We start from the raw sequence: 17,685 nt of genomic DNA on the forward strand, positions 1-17,685 counted from the left end.
ATATATAAAAAAAAATTACAAGTGTTTTCTCAGCTAGGAAGTCTGGATTTTCTTTTACTCATACACATTTCAGAGCAAACGGGATAAAGCCTGTACAGCAGAGACTACAGACCTTGTATTTATGTTTAATTTTAGAATTATCTGGCTACCATGAAGGGACTCTTTCCTCAAGTGCTGCATCGCTCTGAACCTGAATGACGGCCTCGCCAACAAGCAGTGCAGCAGGTCTAAAGCAGTGCACTTCATGAATATAATTTCTTGGCTTTACCTTGAACAGAATTTTAATACATCTTACTAACTCTTAAAACTGTCTTTAAAACGAGGGATCTGTATGTGTAGCACTTGTGTTTCTATTCCTGGCTTCGCCACAGACCTCCTGTTTGATTACAGCAGATTACGTTCTCCACTTGTTGACTACCTATACTTTTCAGCCCTGTTGTCTAACATGTCCAGTTATGACTCGTGCAAATGCTTTTTGTATGTTAACTCAACCTTTAATGCAGAGCAATTATTAAATCAATTGTGAGAAGTCAAGGCTGGATAGTGAACCTGCCAGGAAACACCCACCTACCTCATTACCTACAGAATTTCTGGATACAGTGATCATTACTGTTCAGAAAGTGTTTACTGGATGAGAGGTAATAGACAGTAGTTGGAATAAGGGAAATTTCAATTAGATAGGAGTGGGGAAAAAAAATTGTAACGAGGGTAATCAAACAGTGGAAGAAGGGTCCAGAAAGGCTGCAGGAATCTCCATCCTTGGAAATATTGAAAAAAAACCAACTGCTGAGTTACCGTGCTTTGATTCTGTGAAACGTTGAGCCTTAGAGGCCAAAGAGACAGGTGTACAAAGGGAAACAAGAGATGTCCCACAAGACAGTATCTAATTCACAGCCTGCAGACGAGTAATTTTTCTCTGTTCATGTCACAAATTTTGGATGCTCATCTAAGGGAAAAACTGGATTGCTTTTATTTTTTGAAGCTGGATGTAAATTACCGCACACAGGGAGACGCTAGCGTTCATCACTGAGCTTTGCCAACTAATTGCTGCATTGCACCGCCCAGCACATTAGTGGAAATACACAACATGGAGTTGACTCAAAGTGAGAGGACAAACATCTCACTAAGCCAACTCCATACCCAACCATCCAGCCTCCCTGTATGTCTCTGGAGACAAATGCCATTAAAAAAAAAGAGAGAAGACAGGAAATACTAAAACAAAGACATTTTCCAAGTACAAGATGAATGCCAAACTTCACCTGAGGACAAGTTGGGCCAAGTCTAACTGTGAACTTTGAGGGCAAAGAAAGCAGATCTGAAACCTAATCATGGGGTAGTCCTTGGTACTAAAGCATATGGAGGACACATGTCCCGGGCCACATTGAGCAGGGGGTATTCTGGGTTGAGACCAAAGCAACAATGACTCTGTAGAACCCAGTAATACAAGTAGACTTCTTGGTTATACTTTGTGGTGATCAGGTGATCCCACAGTTTTACTAACTGACACCGATATCCAAGCACGGGAGGTTAAATCTGGTTCAGGTTATGCCTAACCAGGCTGAGAGCACACTTCCATCTGCAGTGCAAACACACACTCAAACCCTTGGAGAGAGCTGTAATTCCATTGCACTCAAAGATATTACTCATCTACTTCCCTTTCTAGAAGTGCTTGATGGTTTTCTCATTATTTTTCCTCCCACTTCTCCTCCTCCTTAGATCCCTTCTCCTTTTTCCCCATGTACTGTAAATCTATCCATTCCCAATACTCATTTTCCTTTGTACCGTGCCATGCTATTCCCGTTTCAAAAGCACTTTGTTGACTTCCTTTCCTTTGATTTAACAAACCATTACCTGAATAAAAAGGAAAAAACCCCCTAATCCTGCAAACCAATATTCAGTAAAGAACTTCAATGAATCCTATCAATTTTCAACTTTATAGAAGGTGGCTGATTTAAAAGCAAAAACTCTAGCAGTGCTGGATAAAGAGGCAGGATGTCTTTACATGAGTACATACACAGGTTATTGCCACCAATACAACTTACACAAGAAAGCCTATATCGTAACAGAGCATGTTACAAAATGTGGTGTACTATGTTTACACACAAATCAGTTCCATCTTTCCCATTACTAATGATGCACAAATGTGTGGTGTGCTGTGCATTATCTAAAATATCCTCCATCAGAACACAGGTCATGAGAAATTCTGCTGAGAAAGAGTTCAGACACCTCTGGCATGACGACGTCTCTAAGAAACACTAATGTGCCTCGGGAAGTGCTGAGGGAGGTCTCCAAAGCGGGCGATAGTCTTCCCATTCTTCTACCTTCTATTCCAGGGTTTCATTCCCAGGCAACCAGGAGCAATTCCCAAATCATTTCTTCCTTCTACATGTTTCCCACCTGGGACAAAGACACTCGAACTCCGTGCCATGGCAACCCCATCAGCCACACAAGCACTTTGGTTCTTTAGGGAAAATGAAACTTCTGAAAGGAAGCTGGGAGATAAAGGCTCCTATTCCTTGTTTCCCACTGCTAGGAAGTAATTACAAAAATACTTTAATCTGAACTGCTCTCTGGGTGAATAGGTTGTCATTTAAATAAAATGCTATCATGTGAAGAGGAAGATAAAATAGGAAAACTTTGAGTATATTAACCTGCTGTGTAAACCTCCAAGCTTAAGGTTGGTTGTCATCATTATACTATATGGAAAGAAAATGCATGGAAAAAATAAATAAATGAATGAACAGGAGGAAAGATAAATCCAACTCTTTGTGATCAGCTCAAGCAGAATATGATCCAAAACCTGCCTCATCAGCCCACTGACGTAAACCTGAGTTGTCTCACCGACTCCAGTGGACTTGGATCAGGTTTTTACATTTCTGAGAAACACAATTTGGATTTTATTTTATGATGCTCCTGAGCCTGATTCAGTAGAACTTGCAAAGGCAGCCTCCTGGGTGCAAATCTGATTCTAAACCCCACAGTTCTTTGCCTGTTTCTATTGTTTCTTGATTGCTTTCAAGGAATAAGGTTAATGATCACACATCTTGGTGATGTTTGTCAGCTTATTAACAAAGGAGAACAGATTCATTTCATTCCGTCCACACAGAATGATATCACCATTATACTGTCAAAACCTTCCAACTCAGGCTTGTCCAGAGAGCATTTCCTTCCTTTCCTAAGTGAAAAGCTATTCTGGTGATAAAATCTTAAAAGTTTTATTTAAATTATGTTTTAACATGACAGACTCGTACATTCTTCTATTTTTTTCAGCTTTGTATGCATAGCTTGTTTGCTCTCTGTCCCCCAGAGCCTTTGCACCCAACATGGAATCTTTTGTTGTTTCTTTTTGCCCTCAAGAATAAGTAATTTTTCTTTAACCGACATTATTTGGGAATAACACCCATGAGGTGAACACTGATCACGAGTACCTGTAGTACTCAACTAAAGTGAGAAGCACAAATGTTCAGTGTCTTTAGGATCAAGACCTAAATGACTGGAGAAGTCGAGCTTACAAGATGTCTTACCACAAGGTATGTCCACGCTGGCAGGGGATGCCAGTCACAGAGCTTTTCACATGGTTTCTGCAGTAGAGCAACTACTTAAACTACTTTCAGAAACAGTGGAGTCTCTTGCATAAACTGCCTTCATGACACAGCACCAGACAGGGATGATGCTAAAGCAGTAACATTTCAGAATAGAAATACTCTCTAAGCAGCTCACTCATTTCACTCTAGCAGTAACAGTTTGGTAGGTTAAACGTGGCAACTCATCACAGATCCAGCTAGGAGTTCCCCCCTTTTCATACTGCTGAATTAATGGATGGTCAGAGGCTGGTGGCTGTGGAAATAATACCTCCTCCTCCTCCCTCTCTGCATCTATCACCTTTTCTAAAGCTGAAAAGATTCACTAGAATTGCTGGGCTGCTAAGTCCTCACTGTCAGGAAATGCATTTTTGGGTTGCATTTCACCTCCAGCACAAGTCAAATGAAAGCACGCTGCATTAGCTGGCAATTTCTGTGAAATTCTGAGAGCCACCTATTTCTCTGTATCCCTACCAAACCTAGTGAGAAGGTCCTCTGCAGTGTCAACAGCCTGTCTCCACTCACTGTGAGCCTGTACCCGTTCATTCACGTTCCCCTACCAGGTTCACGACGGTCCATCCCACCACACTTCTGAGCACAGATAAAAATTTTTGATCTTTTTCTCAAATTCAGACAAAAATTAGGACAGTCTATGTATTTTCAAAATGTAGTATGAGCATTCTTGTTCCACGTCATGATTGCATTAAACATGACGAGCTGACCAGTTTTCACATGGTTTTCTGTGTGACTTCTGTCTGACCCAGTTCTTCACAAGGAAGAATCATCAAGTCTTTTCTGTTCCCAGGGGAGAAATGAACTTAATGTTTCTTGATGCTGTGTCACATCCTACTATGTTTAAGTGGTTTTCAATAGCTGGGACTTCCCAGGGGAGCCCTTGGCTACCATCCTGCAGAAGAGGAAGAGCTTCCTCTGTCCAGAAGAAATAACCCAGGCTCAGCACTTCAAACCAGTGAACAGACTCACCCCAAGCAATGAAGACCACAGGTACCAATTTGGTTGTTGGTTTTTTAAAAATTATTTTAACATTAACTGGTCAGTTTCTATTATTTCTTGCAGGTCCCTGCATTGCCTCACATTAGCAAAAGAAACATCAGGTTCCAAGGAAGACAGTAAAACATGATCCTTTGAATTAGCAGATAGGTTACCCATGAAATACAACCACCCACTCCTGCCACCAGTCTGTCAAAATATGGACAACTATCCGCAGTTCCCTGATAGCAGAGAGGGAGAGCATAAGGGTTTTATAAGCATAAAACAACCACCAAATATTCAGGGTCATTTATATATAAGAAATCATAGTCACACCAGAATGACTGAAAAGAGTGAGGTATAAAAATCCAATAATTAATGAAGGGTTCCTTCGAGGAGTCTGAATTGGGTGCATACACAAGCAAAGAACAACAGACACCCACCAGTTCAATGGGTATCTGTACTATCTCTGTAAGGGCTCAGCCTCTGCTGTGTTTTCCTAGCTCCTTAACTTGAGAGTTTTAAAATTTAAATTTAATAAAATTAATGTTAAAATAAAATTTAAAAAGAAAAAAAAAGAAGGGGGGGGGGGGAAAGCATGTGCTATCTTATAATTTAATTTCTCCCTCTGAAATATTAACATTTCTTCCCATCTTCTGCTAAGTGTTTTGAGGGACTCTACCCTATGCTTTTAATGAAAGAGAAAAAAAAAATACTTAAAAAGACCATGTAAGCATTTCAGTGATGATGCAGAAGCTTCCCAGCACTTCTCCTAGCACAGACACGCAGCGGGAAGAAAAACCAAGGCCTATCCATAAAAGTTAACAGGTTTGTCATCCTACAGCATTCCTCAAACAAATGAGGCTGCATTTCCCATCTGATATCTTGAGTGTTTCACGTCGTGCACTTCTAAGGAAGCCAATCTCCAGACAAAGCAGATGATGAAAACAATCGGGTAGTGCACGCCATACGATGTCATTCCCTATAGACAGCCATGGATACCCTAAATAGGAATCAGCATAGGGTGCTGCTTCAGGGGAAGGGTTATGTTGCTGCCCAAGTGGAAAGGCTTAAAACCACCCTACCCAGTAGCTTGAGGCATCCTAGTATCTTCTCCAGAAACCCAGGCTTCTGGTTCCCACCTTTCTAAGAAAGCTCGCTGAAACATCATCACAAATAACTGCAATAAAGAAAAACAGGAAAGAGAAGGAGAGAGACAATATACACGTGTGCTTACTTCTATGAGAACACAGGACACGACCCAATAAATGCCCCACTACACTGCGATCCTTGCTAAAACCTTGATCCTAAGATAGTAGGTTTTTTTGACTTACAGCTCCTATGCTCATTCTGTCTGACTGTTTGAAAAATGTCCAACAAATTCCCAACTGTTATAAAATACTCCAGGAATACCAGATGTCCTGTCAGGCTGGAAGCTTCTTCTGTATAGCTGGAGCTGGAAGCTTTCACAACAATAGCATCTTATAAAACTGACTTCTTGTAGAGAGAACACAACGCAGCATGTTCTATGTCACTGCAGAGGAAAGTTTTTACACAAAGTTTCACCAGTTTTTATAACAGCTTCACTGACAACAACAATTTAAGTGCTTTTTTGTCTTAATGTCTAGTTCGTTGAGTCATCTATCACCTCTGTCTGAAACCCTGGATTCTTGTCTGCGTCGGTTAAACATGTGGCTGAACTTCTAAGCTGCCAGCAGACTATGCTCTGGATTTCCTCCCCTAACCTGGGTGCTGGGCATGTGGAGTGGGCAGCAGGAGCAGAGAGGATTCAGAAAGATTTTCATGCTTCTCTGTGTTGCAGTGGTTAAGTAGTCTGCTAACTGTTTCACAGTGGCATAATAGGCAGATCTCTATTTCCTGAACTCAAATGTCTGTAAAAGCTTTAAACTGTCAAAAGTAAGAGAGAGATTTCCTGGGAACATGAGTAACACTTCCACTTACTTAGTCAGAAAAGCCACAATGCTAATGCATCATATGGGCTTCTGCAGATTGCTTTAACCTTGATCATGCTTGGATCTTAAAAAGCATCTTCAAAACATAAGGATAAAAGCAATATAAGCTCCTCTGTCCTGCCTAATCCAAGCCAAGGTGGAACTACCAAACAACAGCGCAGAAGAGACTACAGTCTACTGTAGATAATAAGGATCAGAGTACCATAAAGATCAGGCTTTACTCAACTGGGAGTAACTGGGCTTAGTCAAGGATAATGAAAGGTGGCTCAAAGCAAAGAAATCACTCCAGCTGAAAAGTAACCAGGAGGGAAAATTAGCCAGCCTCCATCTAACTTTTGTCTTTGAAAAACAGGAGAGATTAGAAAGACTTCTAGTTTTCACAACATGCTGGCAAAGTGGAGACCTTTAGACACATCTGAAAACTAAAGCCCAGTGCAAGCTCGTCTCTAGAAGAAAACTCATCTGACACATTTTATGAAACCCTCTTAGGAGAAAGTTCAAGACACCAACAGTAGCTGCAATATCGACAGCACCCTCACAAAAGCACAGGCACGCCATACTGTTATCTGGGCCAGGATCAGTCAATGTTCTTACACGTGGGCTGTTGAGAGGTTCTCTGGCCACTTTTAAAGGGAAAATGAACTGTACAAAACCAGAGTTTGTTTAGTACACTGAACTGCTTGGCAAGGCAATCATCAAGAAGAATTGTTCTGTGTATCATGTCCATTAGAAAGGAGGCTAAAAATCTTCTGTAAAAACAAACTTTATTAAGACTTGCACGTTTGTTTTAGCTCAACAGGCACAGATATGGGCATGCAAACATCACTCGCCTGACGTTTTAAATGACCTTACAGATTAGCAAATGACCTAATTGATTAGCAAAACCAAGACAGTGCTAGGATACATAAATATGGAAGCCAGAAAACCCATACAACATTTTCTGTTTGTAGTGGTGATTCTTTCGTGTTAATAAGGTTTTACACAAGAATATAAACTTTTGGGATGGAATGGTCTGGGTGTCTTACAGCAACAGAGCTCAGTTAAAATATGTTCTTCAGGACTGGACCATACCTTGGCATCACCAGACATCTTCAGCCAGGTATGGCTACGCACATATCTGTTATCCACAAATCTGTGGCTATTACTCTAGGAACTTTAAATTAAAAACATATCAACAATTTAGTTGCAAGCACAGTGGTACAAAAGAGGGTGAAGAGTTCTCCTTGAATGTGCATTTCAAATTTTGAAAGAAAGGGGAGGGAGGAGAACCATCTTGCAGATGGTAGAGAAGAAATGCTAAAATACTAGTCACAGAAAGTACGATAAAGCGAGAGAGCCTGGGCTGAGCTCCTTCATTGTCAGATTTTCCATCACACAAGTTAAAATAGAGAGATGTTTCATTATCAGTGTGTGTGATACAGCAATAAAACACCTACCAGAGCATACCATGAATGCAGACTGCTGGACTGCACCACAGCCAAAGGGTTTTGTTCATTTTTGATAGGGGTAGAACAGGTTGGTGGGCCAGGATCTGCACAACCCAGTTCTTGAGAGCATGAGCCGGGCTTCAGAGCGCTCCCAGGAACATCACACTACCTTCAGCTGTTTCAGGACAAGACTGGCAAGCCCTGTAACCAAGCAGCAGACACAATCACCTCTCTTCTCTCACACCCTCCATTTCCATTTAGAGTAAAAAGCTGCACCTTTCTCAGAGTTAAGCGGGATGCAGCAAGTTCCCCTAGTCTGTCTATGTTTGATCAAGTTCTGGTTTCTTTCCCGATGCCCCTTTCTCACTAAGTGCCCCCACAGTATCCATATCCACCTTTCTGGTTCTCAGTTCCACCTGCCAAGGTGACCTGCATTACACACCGCATAGATCTTGTCCAGACAAATTTCCAATGCAAAAATAACAACACGCAGTGTTCTAGAAACATATGTCCTCTGCCAAAGGATGGAAGGGAGTGATCTACAAGAAACAAGCCTTTTGGGTCTCAATTTCTTGATAAGTAAGAAATCAGCTTACAGACACATGGCTTTGACACTAACTAAAAAAGATCACCCTAAGTTACAAAAAGGCAGCTGCTGTTCTTAAGTGCTCCCCCCAACCCAACAAAAGAAGATGGGAAGATGCTGAAGACATTAAGGGCTGACCAAATCCCAAACGACATTCTAAGATTCTGAGATAGGTCTCATCATTTAGGTGTTTATTGTCTCACTAATCTTCACATGTTAAGAATTGTGATTTAGAAATTCCTGAATAATTTGCCTCAGCTATTGCACGCTCCTGCTAACCTTCCCCAGGTTGTAGCTACCTGAAATCTGCAAAGGCTTCCACGGATTCAAAACATGCACAAAAAGTCTGTGAGCACGTGAAAGACTGCAGAGGAAAAAGATGCTGAATTCATCAAAACACACCCAGAAGGTCCATCATCAAGCACGCAGTGTGTCTAACCATGGTGCGAGTCTGCCAGCCTTGCTGACAAAGCAGTTGCAATGCAGAAACATAGCACTGAGCCCATGGTCACTCATTTAGCTTATTTAGGCTTATTTAGCACTGCTCAGTCAATACACCACACAGATCCACGAGCTAGACTTGAATGACCTTGTTGGGGCACCAAAAGCAAAGTAACTCTGGCAGCCCAGGTCTCAGGAAAGAGTCAATGAGCCTGCATGGTTCAGACTGCTGCTGGTCCCCAAGACTTGCTGTGATACCACTATGACATATTGCAGTCAGCAGCATGGACTTACCTTCTGAAAGACTAATGAAAGCCTGACAGGATTTTATTTGAAATGGCTGTCAATTCCCACCTGCTTTTGTGGAGGCAAAACTCCAAAACCACACCAAATAATTTAAATCCTTGAGGACTGGCAACGGGGGACTGCTTGATTCCTCTGTTTAATATTTGTATCTCATTCTAGTTCTGTGTATTGTATGTAGTTGTTCTCGCTCTTTTCAAACCCTTTTAAGTTCCAAGAACATGTGAACACGAAGTACAAATAGGAATTTGAGAAGCTGAAAGATGTTGAAAAAAAGTCAGAGCACTGAAGGGGAACGGAGCTGCTCTTTCATCCTCAGCCCATAGTGTCACAGACCTCAATGTTTGCTATGCAATGCGTTGGCTTGTATGGATTTGTGTAATACTAAAAGGGGGGGAATGTACAAGCAAATGGATTAAACTACACAATAATTATTCTCAGAGGGACCAACCACATTATCTTCAAGGCTGAGGGGAAGCCTTGGCTGTGTCAAAATATATTCAATCAAGACAACTGCCTTCGAACTGCATTAACTGCAACCAGTAGAAGGAGGAAAACAGTATCAGTTATTGGCACCATTTAGCTATTACTCAGAAAGAAACAGGACCCAAACTTTAAACAGAGGTTGTACAGAGAGGTAAGCCTTAATAACAACTTGGAACATTTAAGTCATTTGAGTATTTCTATTAACATCTCATGTCCCACAATACCTTACCAACTTATGTAGAGCTCAGAATTGTTTCCACTTAAATCAGTACAGACTTTGCCCTTGGTTTAAGGAAGGAAAAAACAAGCATTTTGCAACATTTCTTTAATTCTGCTCTCCCAGATGAAAGCACGCGTGTGCTGCTCTTCCTGGGGAAACCGCGTGCATGACCGATGGCGTATTTCCGCAAACCATTTAAACGCTTTATTTTCAAACAGCTCAGTCCAAACTGCCTCTTTCAAAAACTACCGTAGGCCAGAGTTACCTGGAATAGATATTTAGACAGATACACACACCAACACGGGGTACAGTACCTTCTGTATGGACATCAGGGAGCGCATCGGTGGAATGCTGCACTACAGCCGAGCGCCTGTACACCATGTGGATTCTTCCCTTTTCCTCTTCCATTTGCTTTCCTCTTTCCAAAGGCTCAATGAAGTATTCATCCTTATCAGTTCTTATCATTCCAGCCTGGTGAGAAAGAGAGAAAGCACATCAGTATGTCATTCGAGAGCCTAAAGACCTGGCCTGATGCTTTAAAAACAAGTATCAAGAGGGACAAAGCATAAAACACTCAGCATATTACTGTGCCCTAAGACTCAAATTCCTGCTAAAGTTTCCTTTGCAAGGGCTTCTTGCCAGAGGCAATATCCCTCTGGGGATGTTCATCTAGCTGAGGCCACTGTTAAAAGGCATTAAGAGAAGATCTTGTATATGTATGAGATGTGTTAACCCTTCCAAAACACAACTGAGCCCAAAGTCACCCGGGAGTTTACAGCTCTTTTGTAATCTAAGCAGGGCACGTTGAGCATTCTGCAATGGTCTGCTAACCCTTAACCCAGAGATATTCTGAGCCCCTTACAGCTCAGGCTCTTCATTTTACTTCATTAAAATCAGGAGAAACCATATGGTTTCTTCCTTAAATGAACATATACTCTTCTGTCCCAGAACTATGTAGCTATTGACAATTCTTCAAAATCCTTTCTCTTTACGTCTTCTGCCTGTAAAAGCTTCGGGATGGGTCTGCAGACAAGGCAGGTTTATGCTGGTGATTACCACAATTAAACTCGCTGGAGTAAGTCACACCTGCCAAAGTCCAGTTTAAGGGAAAAGACACTCATGCTCAGGAGGAAAAATTTCTTTGCTGGCACTCAAATATCAGTAAATAACGGTGACGGAATCACAGTAAATAACGGTGAAGGAAATTTGGCAATACACTCAAGGAAGCAGCCACTTAAAAAACCCTGTTTATATCTAAGGGCAGCAAGATTAAACTTCTTCCAGCACAGCTAGTGAAAGCAAGAACATCATGTAGGGGGAAAATGCATACAGAATATTTGAAAACACTGGAAAACACCAGTGGGATATGTATTTCGAGGAACCTGCAAGTTATTATCTATAGAATGTAGCAGAGCACCTGAAGGGGCTACAAGAAAGCTGGGGAGGGACTTTTCACAAGGGCAACTAATGACAAGACAAGGGGAAATGGGTTTAAACTGAAAGAGGGGAGGTTTAGATTAGATATTAGGAAGAAGTTTTTCACTGTGAGGGTGGTGAGACACTGGAACAGGTTGCCCAAGGAAGTTGTGGATGCCCCCTCCCTGGAAGTGTTTAAGGCCAGGTTGGATGAGGCTTTGAGCAACCTGGTCTAGTGGAAGGTGTCCCTGCTGATGGCAGGGGGATTGGAACTGGATGATCTTTAAGGTCCCTTCCAATCCTAACCTTTCTATGATTCTATGATCATCCTTATGACCTTCCTTGTATACAACGTTCTCCTCCTTGCCAGTGAGCCCCACCGGGATGGCTCCCAGAGCAAATGCCCCACAGTCAACTCACAGCAAGACTCCTGCAAACTTTCTGCTCTAGAGTCAAGGCACAAGCTCTGCTCAGCTAAAAACTGAGGCATGTGAAACTGCCTGCTCTCATCCATCCTCATCAGTTCCACAGGTGAGCTTAGGTCTCATACACATACACACACACATATATAAAAATAGTAAGGCATGATATACCTTCAGTTAGAGCTGCCCCTTGCTTGCCATCACCTTAGTGATGCATTGTTTTTTCTCCAGAAACCAAAGAAATCCCTACAGGAGAGCTCACTTACCATAATGGAACCAAAGATTTCACTATGTGCAAGGTAGGAATTACAGTTTATGGCTTTGACTGTAACCAAAGTATGAACAAAAAAAACCCTCAAAAAACCAACAAACCAAACTCCAAATCCAAAGGAGACAATTCTGACAGTTCTGCAAACTGCTCCAGGGCCTCCCCAGCCCCACTGGAGGAGGTACAGCTGCAATCCTGTACTCCAGCTTTAAATGCCATAAATTTATTTATTGCAGTGTTACACAGGGTTTTTTTATTAATTTTTTTGCACCAAATGGAGATTACCATAGTCCAAGCTTAGACAATTTCTCAAATACAAGAAGACAGAATTATCAAGGTATATGACAGAGTATAAAAATTAATATTTTAATAAAAATAGTCTAAATGTCACAAACAGTACTTCACCACAAGCCATGCTCTGTGTGTTTTCTTGCATCTATGTCTCAGTTAATAAATTTCTTCAAATATTGGCTTCACTACATAAATCCTCCTTTGTTGTCATTATGAGAGTGGCAGTAATAAGCAAGATTTTCAGTTGGAACAACTCAAGTTAGCATCACAAATCAGTTTTTCATGTGGCTAGTACACATAATTAGACTGGGAATTAACAAGTCCCCTTTGCAAATTAATGTCTTTTTTGCTTGCCATTTTTCTGAGCAAAACTAAGTTTCGTACCTACAGTCGCTATGTTACTGCTGCAGACCTTGTCTTGGCATAAAGATTTTTTGGTAAATAACCCATTTTCTATGAAGCTGTTGAAAGTAGGTCTATCCAAAAGCAGTGCTCAGTGCAAAAGCCAAGCTTGGCTTCGCTTCCCAGCTTCAACGTGTGTCCTTTTTCTTGTCTGTGTTAAAGGCACAAAGAAAGAGCCCCAGTTATGTTTCTGAGGATGGGTGTGCCTTGCTGTAAAAGGAACATAAGAATAACCTGCGAGCATCAAGTACAGTTTCCATTTTCACAACTCTCCAGAAAACATTTTGACAGACCTGACACATTCCATCTCCTTAAGCCACAAATTTCTGTCTGTTCTTCAAAAGCCTCCTGATGTAACAGACACAGATAACCCAGCCGTATTAATAGGAAACAGAAATTATTGCTATTTTAAAAGTCTAATTACTCATTAAGAGGAACAAACCATTTCACCTAATCATGCTAAACTAATCATATGGTTCACAAGGAAGAAAAAAAAATAAAAGGGCAAATGTACAAAGTCAAACCATCGACACAAAATGGATTCAGGGTGACCTTTCCCTGCCAATACACCTGGCAGAACCTACGAAGCACCTGCCCTGTTCCTCTCTGGCACAACTGCTGCAGCGCACGCCAGGTTTCTCTGTAGGAGACACACACAGCAGTCTCTCTGCCTCAGCACATACCTGGAATCACACACAGCATCAGGTCCTGTCCCTTTTCCGAGCTGCATTCCACTTCAGTCAGACTGCATCTCACATCCACCTTTAATTTGCTTTTCAAACAGCTTTTCTGGGTGATTATTTGTCCTGGTTTGTAGCTGGGACAGAGCTGGGTTTCTTTTTAGTAGGTAGAACAGCGCTGGGGTTTGTTTCCAGCCTGAGATTTGTTATGAGGGAAATGCTGATCACATGTCAATGTTTCATTTTGTTGCTGGAAGTTGAAGGACTTTGTGTTTTGCTGGTCTACAAGTGCAAGATCGGAGCAGGGGGTGGAGCGAGGAATATTTAAAGTAATAACCTAAATTAGCATTTGGATATGCCAATGGGATATTCCATCTCATATTTAAAAGTCAGGTAGATGGGGCACTCAGAGATATGGTTTAGTAGTGGACAGGTATGGTCGGACTCAATTATCTCAAAGGTCTTTTCCATCCAAACAATTCTATGGTTCTGTATCACGTCATATTCAGTATGTTAATGAGGAGCTCTCCTTCTGCTCTTTCGCTCGGGCTCTTGCTCTTCTGGGACTGCAGTTTTGGTTCAGGATTGTCACTCCTTTGGGACTGTCATCTAGGAATAAGCCAAGTTTGCTCAGCAGGTGGTGAGCAGTTGCATTGTGTATCACTTATTTGTATATTTTATTACAGAATCACAGACTGGCGGGGTTGGAAGGGACCTCAGGAGACCATCTAGTCCGACCCCCCTGCCAAAGCAGGTTCCCTACAGCAGGTAACACAGGAAAGTGTCCAGGCAGGTTTTGAACATCTCCAGAGAAGGAGACTCCACAACCTCTCACTATTTATTATTATAATTATTATTTTAAGTTCTATTTTATTTCACTGACTAAACTGTTCTTACCTTATCCTACGAGTCTCCTTACCCTTGCCCCCCAGTTCTCTCCCGTCTATCCCCTGGGGCGGGGGGACTGAGCGAGCAGCTGTTTGGCTGCCAGCCCAGTGACACCACCACATTATCTATACCAACATAAGATGCACCTCTACCTTTTGTTCCTCTTTCCTGCACTGATTTCTGTGGATTTGAACTGCGTTGAGGGGATTCACGCCCATCACGATGAACAAACGTGACACACAGTTTCTCCACAAAATTTGCAAACGGAGCTGAAGGGCTGGATTTCCAACCGGTGGTCACCAACATGGGATTCCTAAAGAGCAACATCTCCCACACACCCGAGCTTGAAGAGCCATGACCTGACCTCCAGTACGACTCTCAACCTCCCCTGGCACAGCAGAGAAGTTCATTAAAAGCTGACACAGGCTGAAGGCTGCACGCACAGACCACCTACCACACACTGCGACGGGCTGGGAGGAAGAACAACGTTCCCCACAGTCCCAAGAGAGAAAGGAAGAATTGCCATGGAGATCAGGCAGTTGTGGTTTTGCAGTTAAAGGGTCAAACCTGAAGGGCTGATGAAAGAAAAATCCCTTCCACACCTTTTAGCCTTGTTTCACTCTTTGCTTCATTTGCAGGTATGATTTTGTATCGCCTGTTTCATGTGCTTTTGAATAATCCATTTGCCAACCCTTTTGAGATCCTCACCTTTGCTTTGCTTCAGCACTACAGTAAACAGCACAAATATGAACGTGCTGACACTGAACACCTGAGAGTTAAAATTACTATAGCAGCATTATCTTACAAAACATGCTGTAAATGACGGCAGATAAATATTTATAAATATGAAATTTTTGTTCCTTTTATTGGAAAATGAGATTTAGAACCAACAGAGACAGTTTTGGGCCATTTTAACAGCCTACAGGCAAGCTGGAATGCAGAGTCCAGCTTGCTTTCTGTTCTGACTTCCACTCCTGCTTCCCCAGTTCCATCAGTAAAAAGAGCTTGAAATTTTCCAATGGAACAGAGAAAGAGGGGCATAAGCAGGTATTGCATTTTCAAGTGAATCTTCACTGTAAACTCTACTGTCAGCCCAGAGTTTTCTTCCCCACCAGCTCAGAGAGAAAAGCAAGCAGGTGTTTAGAGCACGTATTTTTAAAGGCTCACTTGGAGAAAAGACTGCGGTGGATTTTCAAGAAAGTATGTAGTGGAATTATTATTAATTCTTTTTTTTTTTTTTCCACAAAAGCACATTTATGGAGCAATATAGGAAAGCATAGACTGAAATCTTGGAATGTTATTAATTTTACTACTTTTTCTTATAAATTAACAATGCTCCAAATTTCCATCAACTGAAGGATGCAGTTGGAAATGTGTGCTTGTTAAGTTTATCTAGAACTGTCCTCATTACTTTTAAAATATAACAACAGGAACACAACAAAACTACCAAAAGCAAAAGGAAAACTTTGTGGCACGGTGGCTGGAAATAAACCTGCCTGTTCTCAGCACCATTCCAACCTTGACTGAGACTCGGGGGAAGTGGATTAACTTCTCAGCTTTCCCACAGACTCACTTCTCCCACTTTTAAAAGGGCAGCTGAGTCCCCTCCCTGAGCCCTGTCACAGGGGAAACCTGCTGAAGGGCTGTTGAGCACCTGATGTGCACCCACCTTGCTGTGTAACATCTGAAATTGTCTTCAAATGACTCACGACCATTAACGCCTTTCATCCCTGCAGCTCCTTCCTCCTCCTCAATCCAGGAGTAATGGTGCATAGCAAACTGAGGGAAAACCTTTCCGCTCAATTAAACGGATGCAGGAGCAAATCCTGCCTGAGTTCCTGATAAAAGGTAACTGGGAGTGAGGCCAAATCTAGTCTGGCACAGGCAGCCCACCTAGGAGGGCTTCCCAGAGGACAGCAAATGACGTGTTCTTTACTGGAAAACTCACTGAAAAAGCAAAACGTGGAAAAATGCCTATTTTCTTTTCTTCAAATGCAAAAAGATGCAGACAATAATAAGGGAATTACAAACAATACGAAGCCTTGAGAAAATAACCTACAAGGGCAGGTTAAACTAAGGAATCGCTTACTGAGCCAAAGTCAACAGCATTTAAGGGGGAACATGATTCTGTATAAATATGCATGGGGTTTGAGCTGCAAGAGAGGAAAGAACCATTCATGGAGAGAGCACAACAGAGAACTGTGGAGTGACCAGCAAGAATGGACACATTGAACTCCAGTCTTAGAGTAAACATTACGGGTGGGATTTTCAAAAGTATTTTAGGAAGTTAAATGCCCCATTTCTAGTGGTTTGCAATAAGGGTAAGTCATTTAATTCTCAGCTGTGTTTTGAAAAGCCCACCCTCAAAAGCCAGAGTGAAGGTGGTTGTTGAGCAGGGCGGCAGAGTCACACTATTGGCCATTATCGAGTCAAGTGCCGCTAACACTTGCCACCGAGCGTTACTGGAGAGTAGGAAATGCTTGGGGTTGTTCAAGCCTACACTGCATTCATTTTACAAAATCAACCTACGACAGAATATCCCTGTCCTACCTATCATCTCCTGTTCAATGCAACAAGGTCAGTAAACGCTCTCCTGTTTTGATGCCAGTCTCTGCTGCCTACTTCTGTAACAAGATCTGTGGTTTGGTGGGTTTTTTTTCCTTCTTACTGTCCTCTGATAAACTGGACGTGGTGCTCCCAACCATGAAAGCTTCTTTTTCTCATGCAGTTCCCTCTACAAAACACTCATTTCCTTAACTGCCTATGAAAAAAGCTTGACAAAAGTTAGGTTTCTCAAATGCCAACACTTCTCTTTACTGTACCCATCAACCTTGTCTTACCCTTCCCACCTCCTGTCCTGTCCATATCTGCTCCCTCCTGTCTCTCACTGAACTCCATAAGTTCTTCACAGCAAAACCTGTCTTCATGACTCATGTCTGCACAACATCTAGCATGGTAGGACACCCAAACCATCCGTAGATACTGGTATAAACCAAATACACTACAGGTATGTTGACAATTGAAACCAGGTATTACACGCATCCGTGTCTGCACGCAAATGCTAGAAAAGAACACTCAACAACTACAGAGATGTGACCAACAGGTCCATGTTTAGAGTAGATCACAGTATGTGCTTCCTCTCACACCACCAGAGCGTCCTGGTTTGATGCTGAAGGGAATTACAAATACAGAATCTTTGACATGCTGGGAATGTGAATAAAACAAGGTCTGTACGAGGAGTTGAGCTCCAGGACAACTGAGCACCAATTCACAGACTCTCTGTCGTACAGCAGTGACCAACGCAGGCTCCA

General features: G+C 42.0%; 1 protein-coding gene across 1 annotated transcript in view; it reads right to left on the reverse strand.

The window, feature by feature from the left end:
* Window positions 1–17,685, reverse strand: part of ADAMTS3 (ADAM metallopeptidase with thrombospondin type 1 motif 3) — a gene marked incomplete at both ends in the record, with an annotated part of 103,350 nt that overhangs the window by 52,114 nt on the left and 33,551 nt on the right. The window contains one exon of the mRNA XM_029084960.1: window positions 10,322–10,478. Coding sequence (XP_028940793.1) covers window positions 10,322–10,478 — 157 coding nt within the window. The remainder of the gene's footprint in view (window positions 1–10,321; window positions 10,479–17,685) is intronic.

Source organism: Antrostomus carolinensis, unplaced genomic scaffold (assembly GCF_000700745.2).
Source record: "Antrostomus carolinensis isolate BGI_N321 unplaced genomic scaffold, ASM70074v2 scaffold5345, whole genome shotgun sequence".
NCBI classification, from domain to species: Eukaryota; Metazoa; Chordata; class Aves; order Caprimulgiformes; family Caprimulgidae; genus Antrostomus; species Antrostomus carolinensis.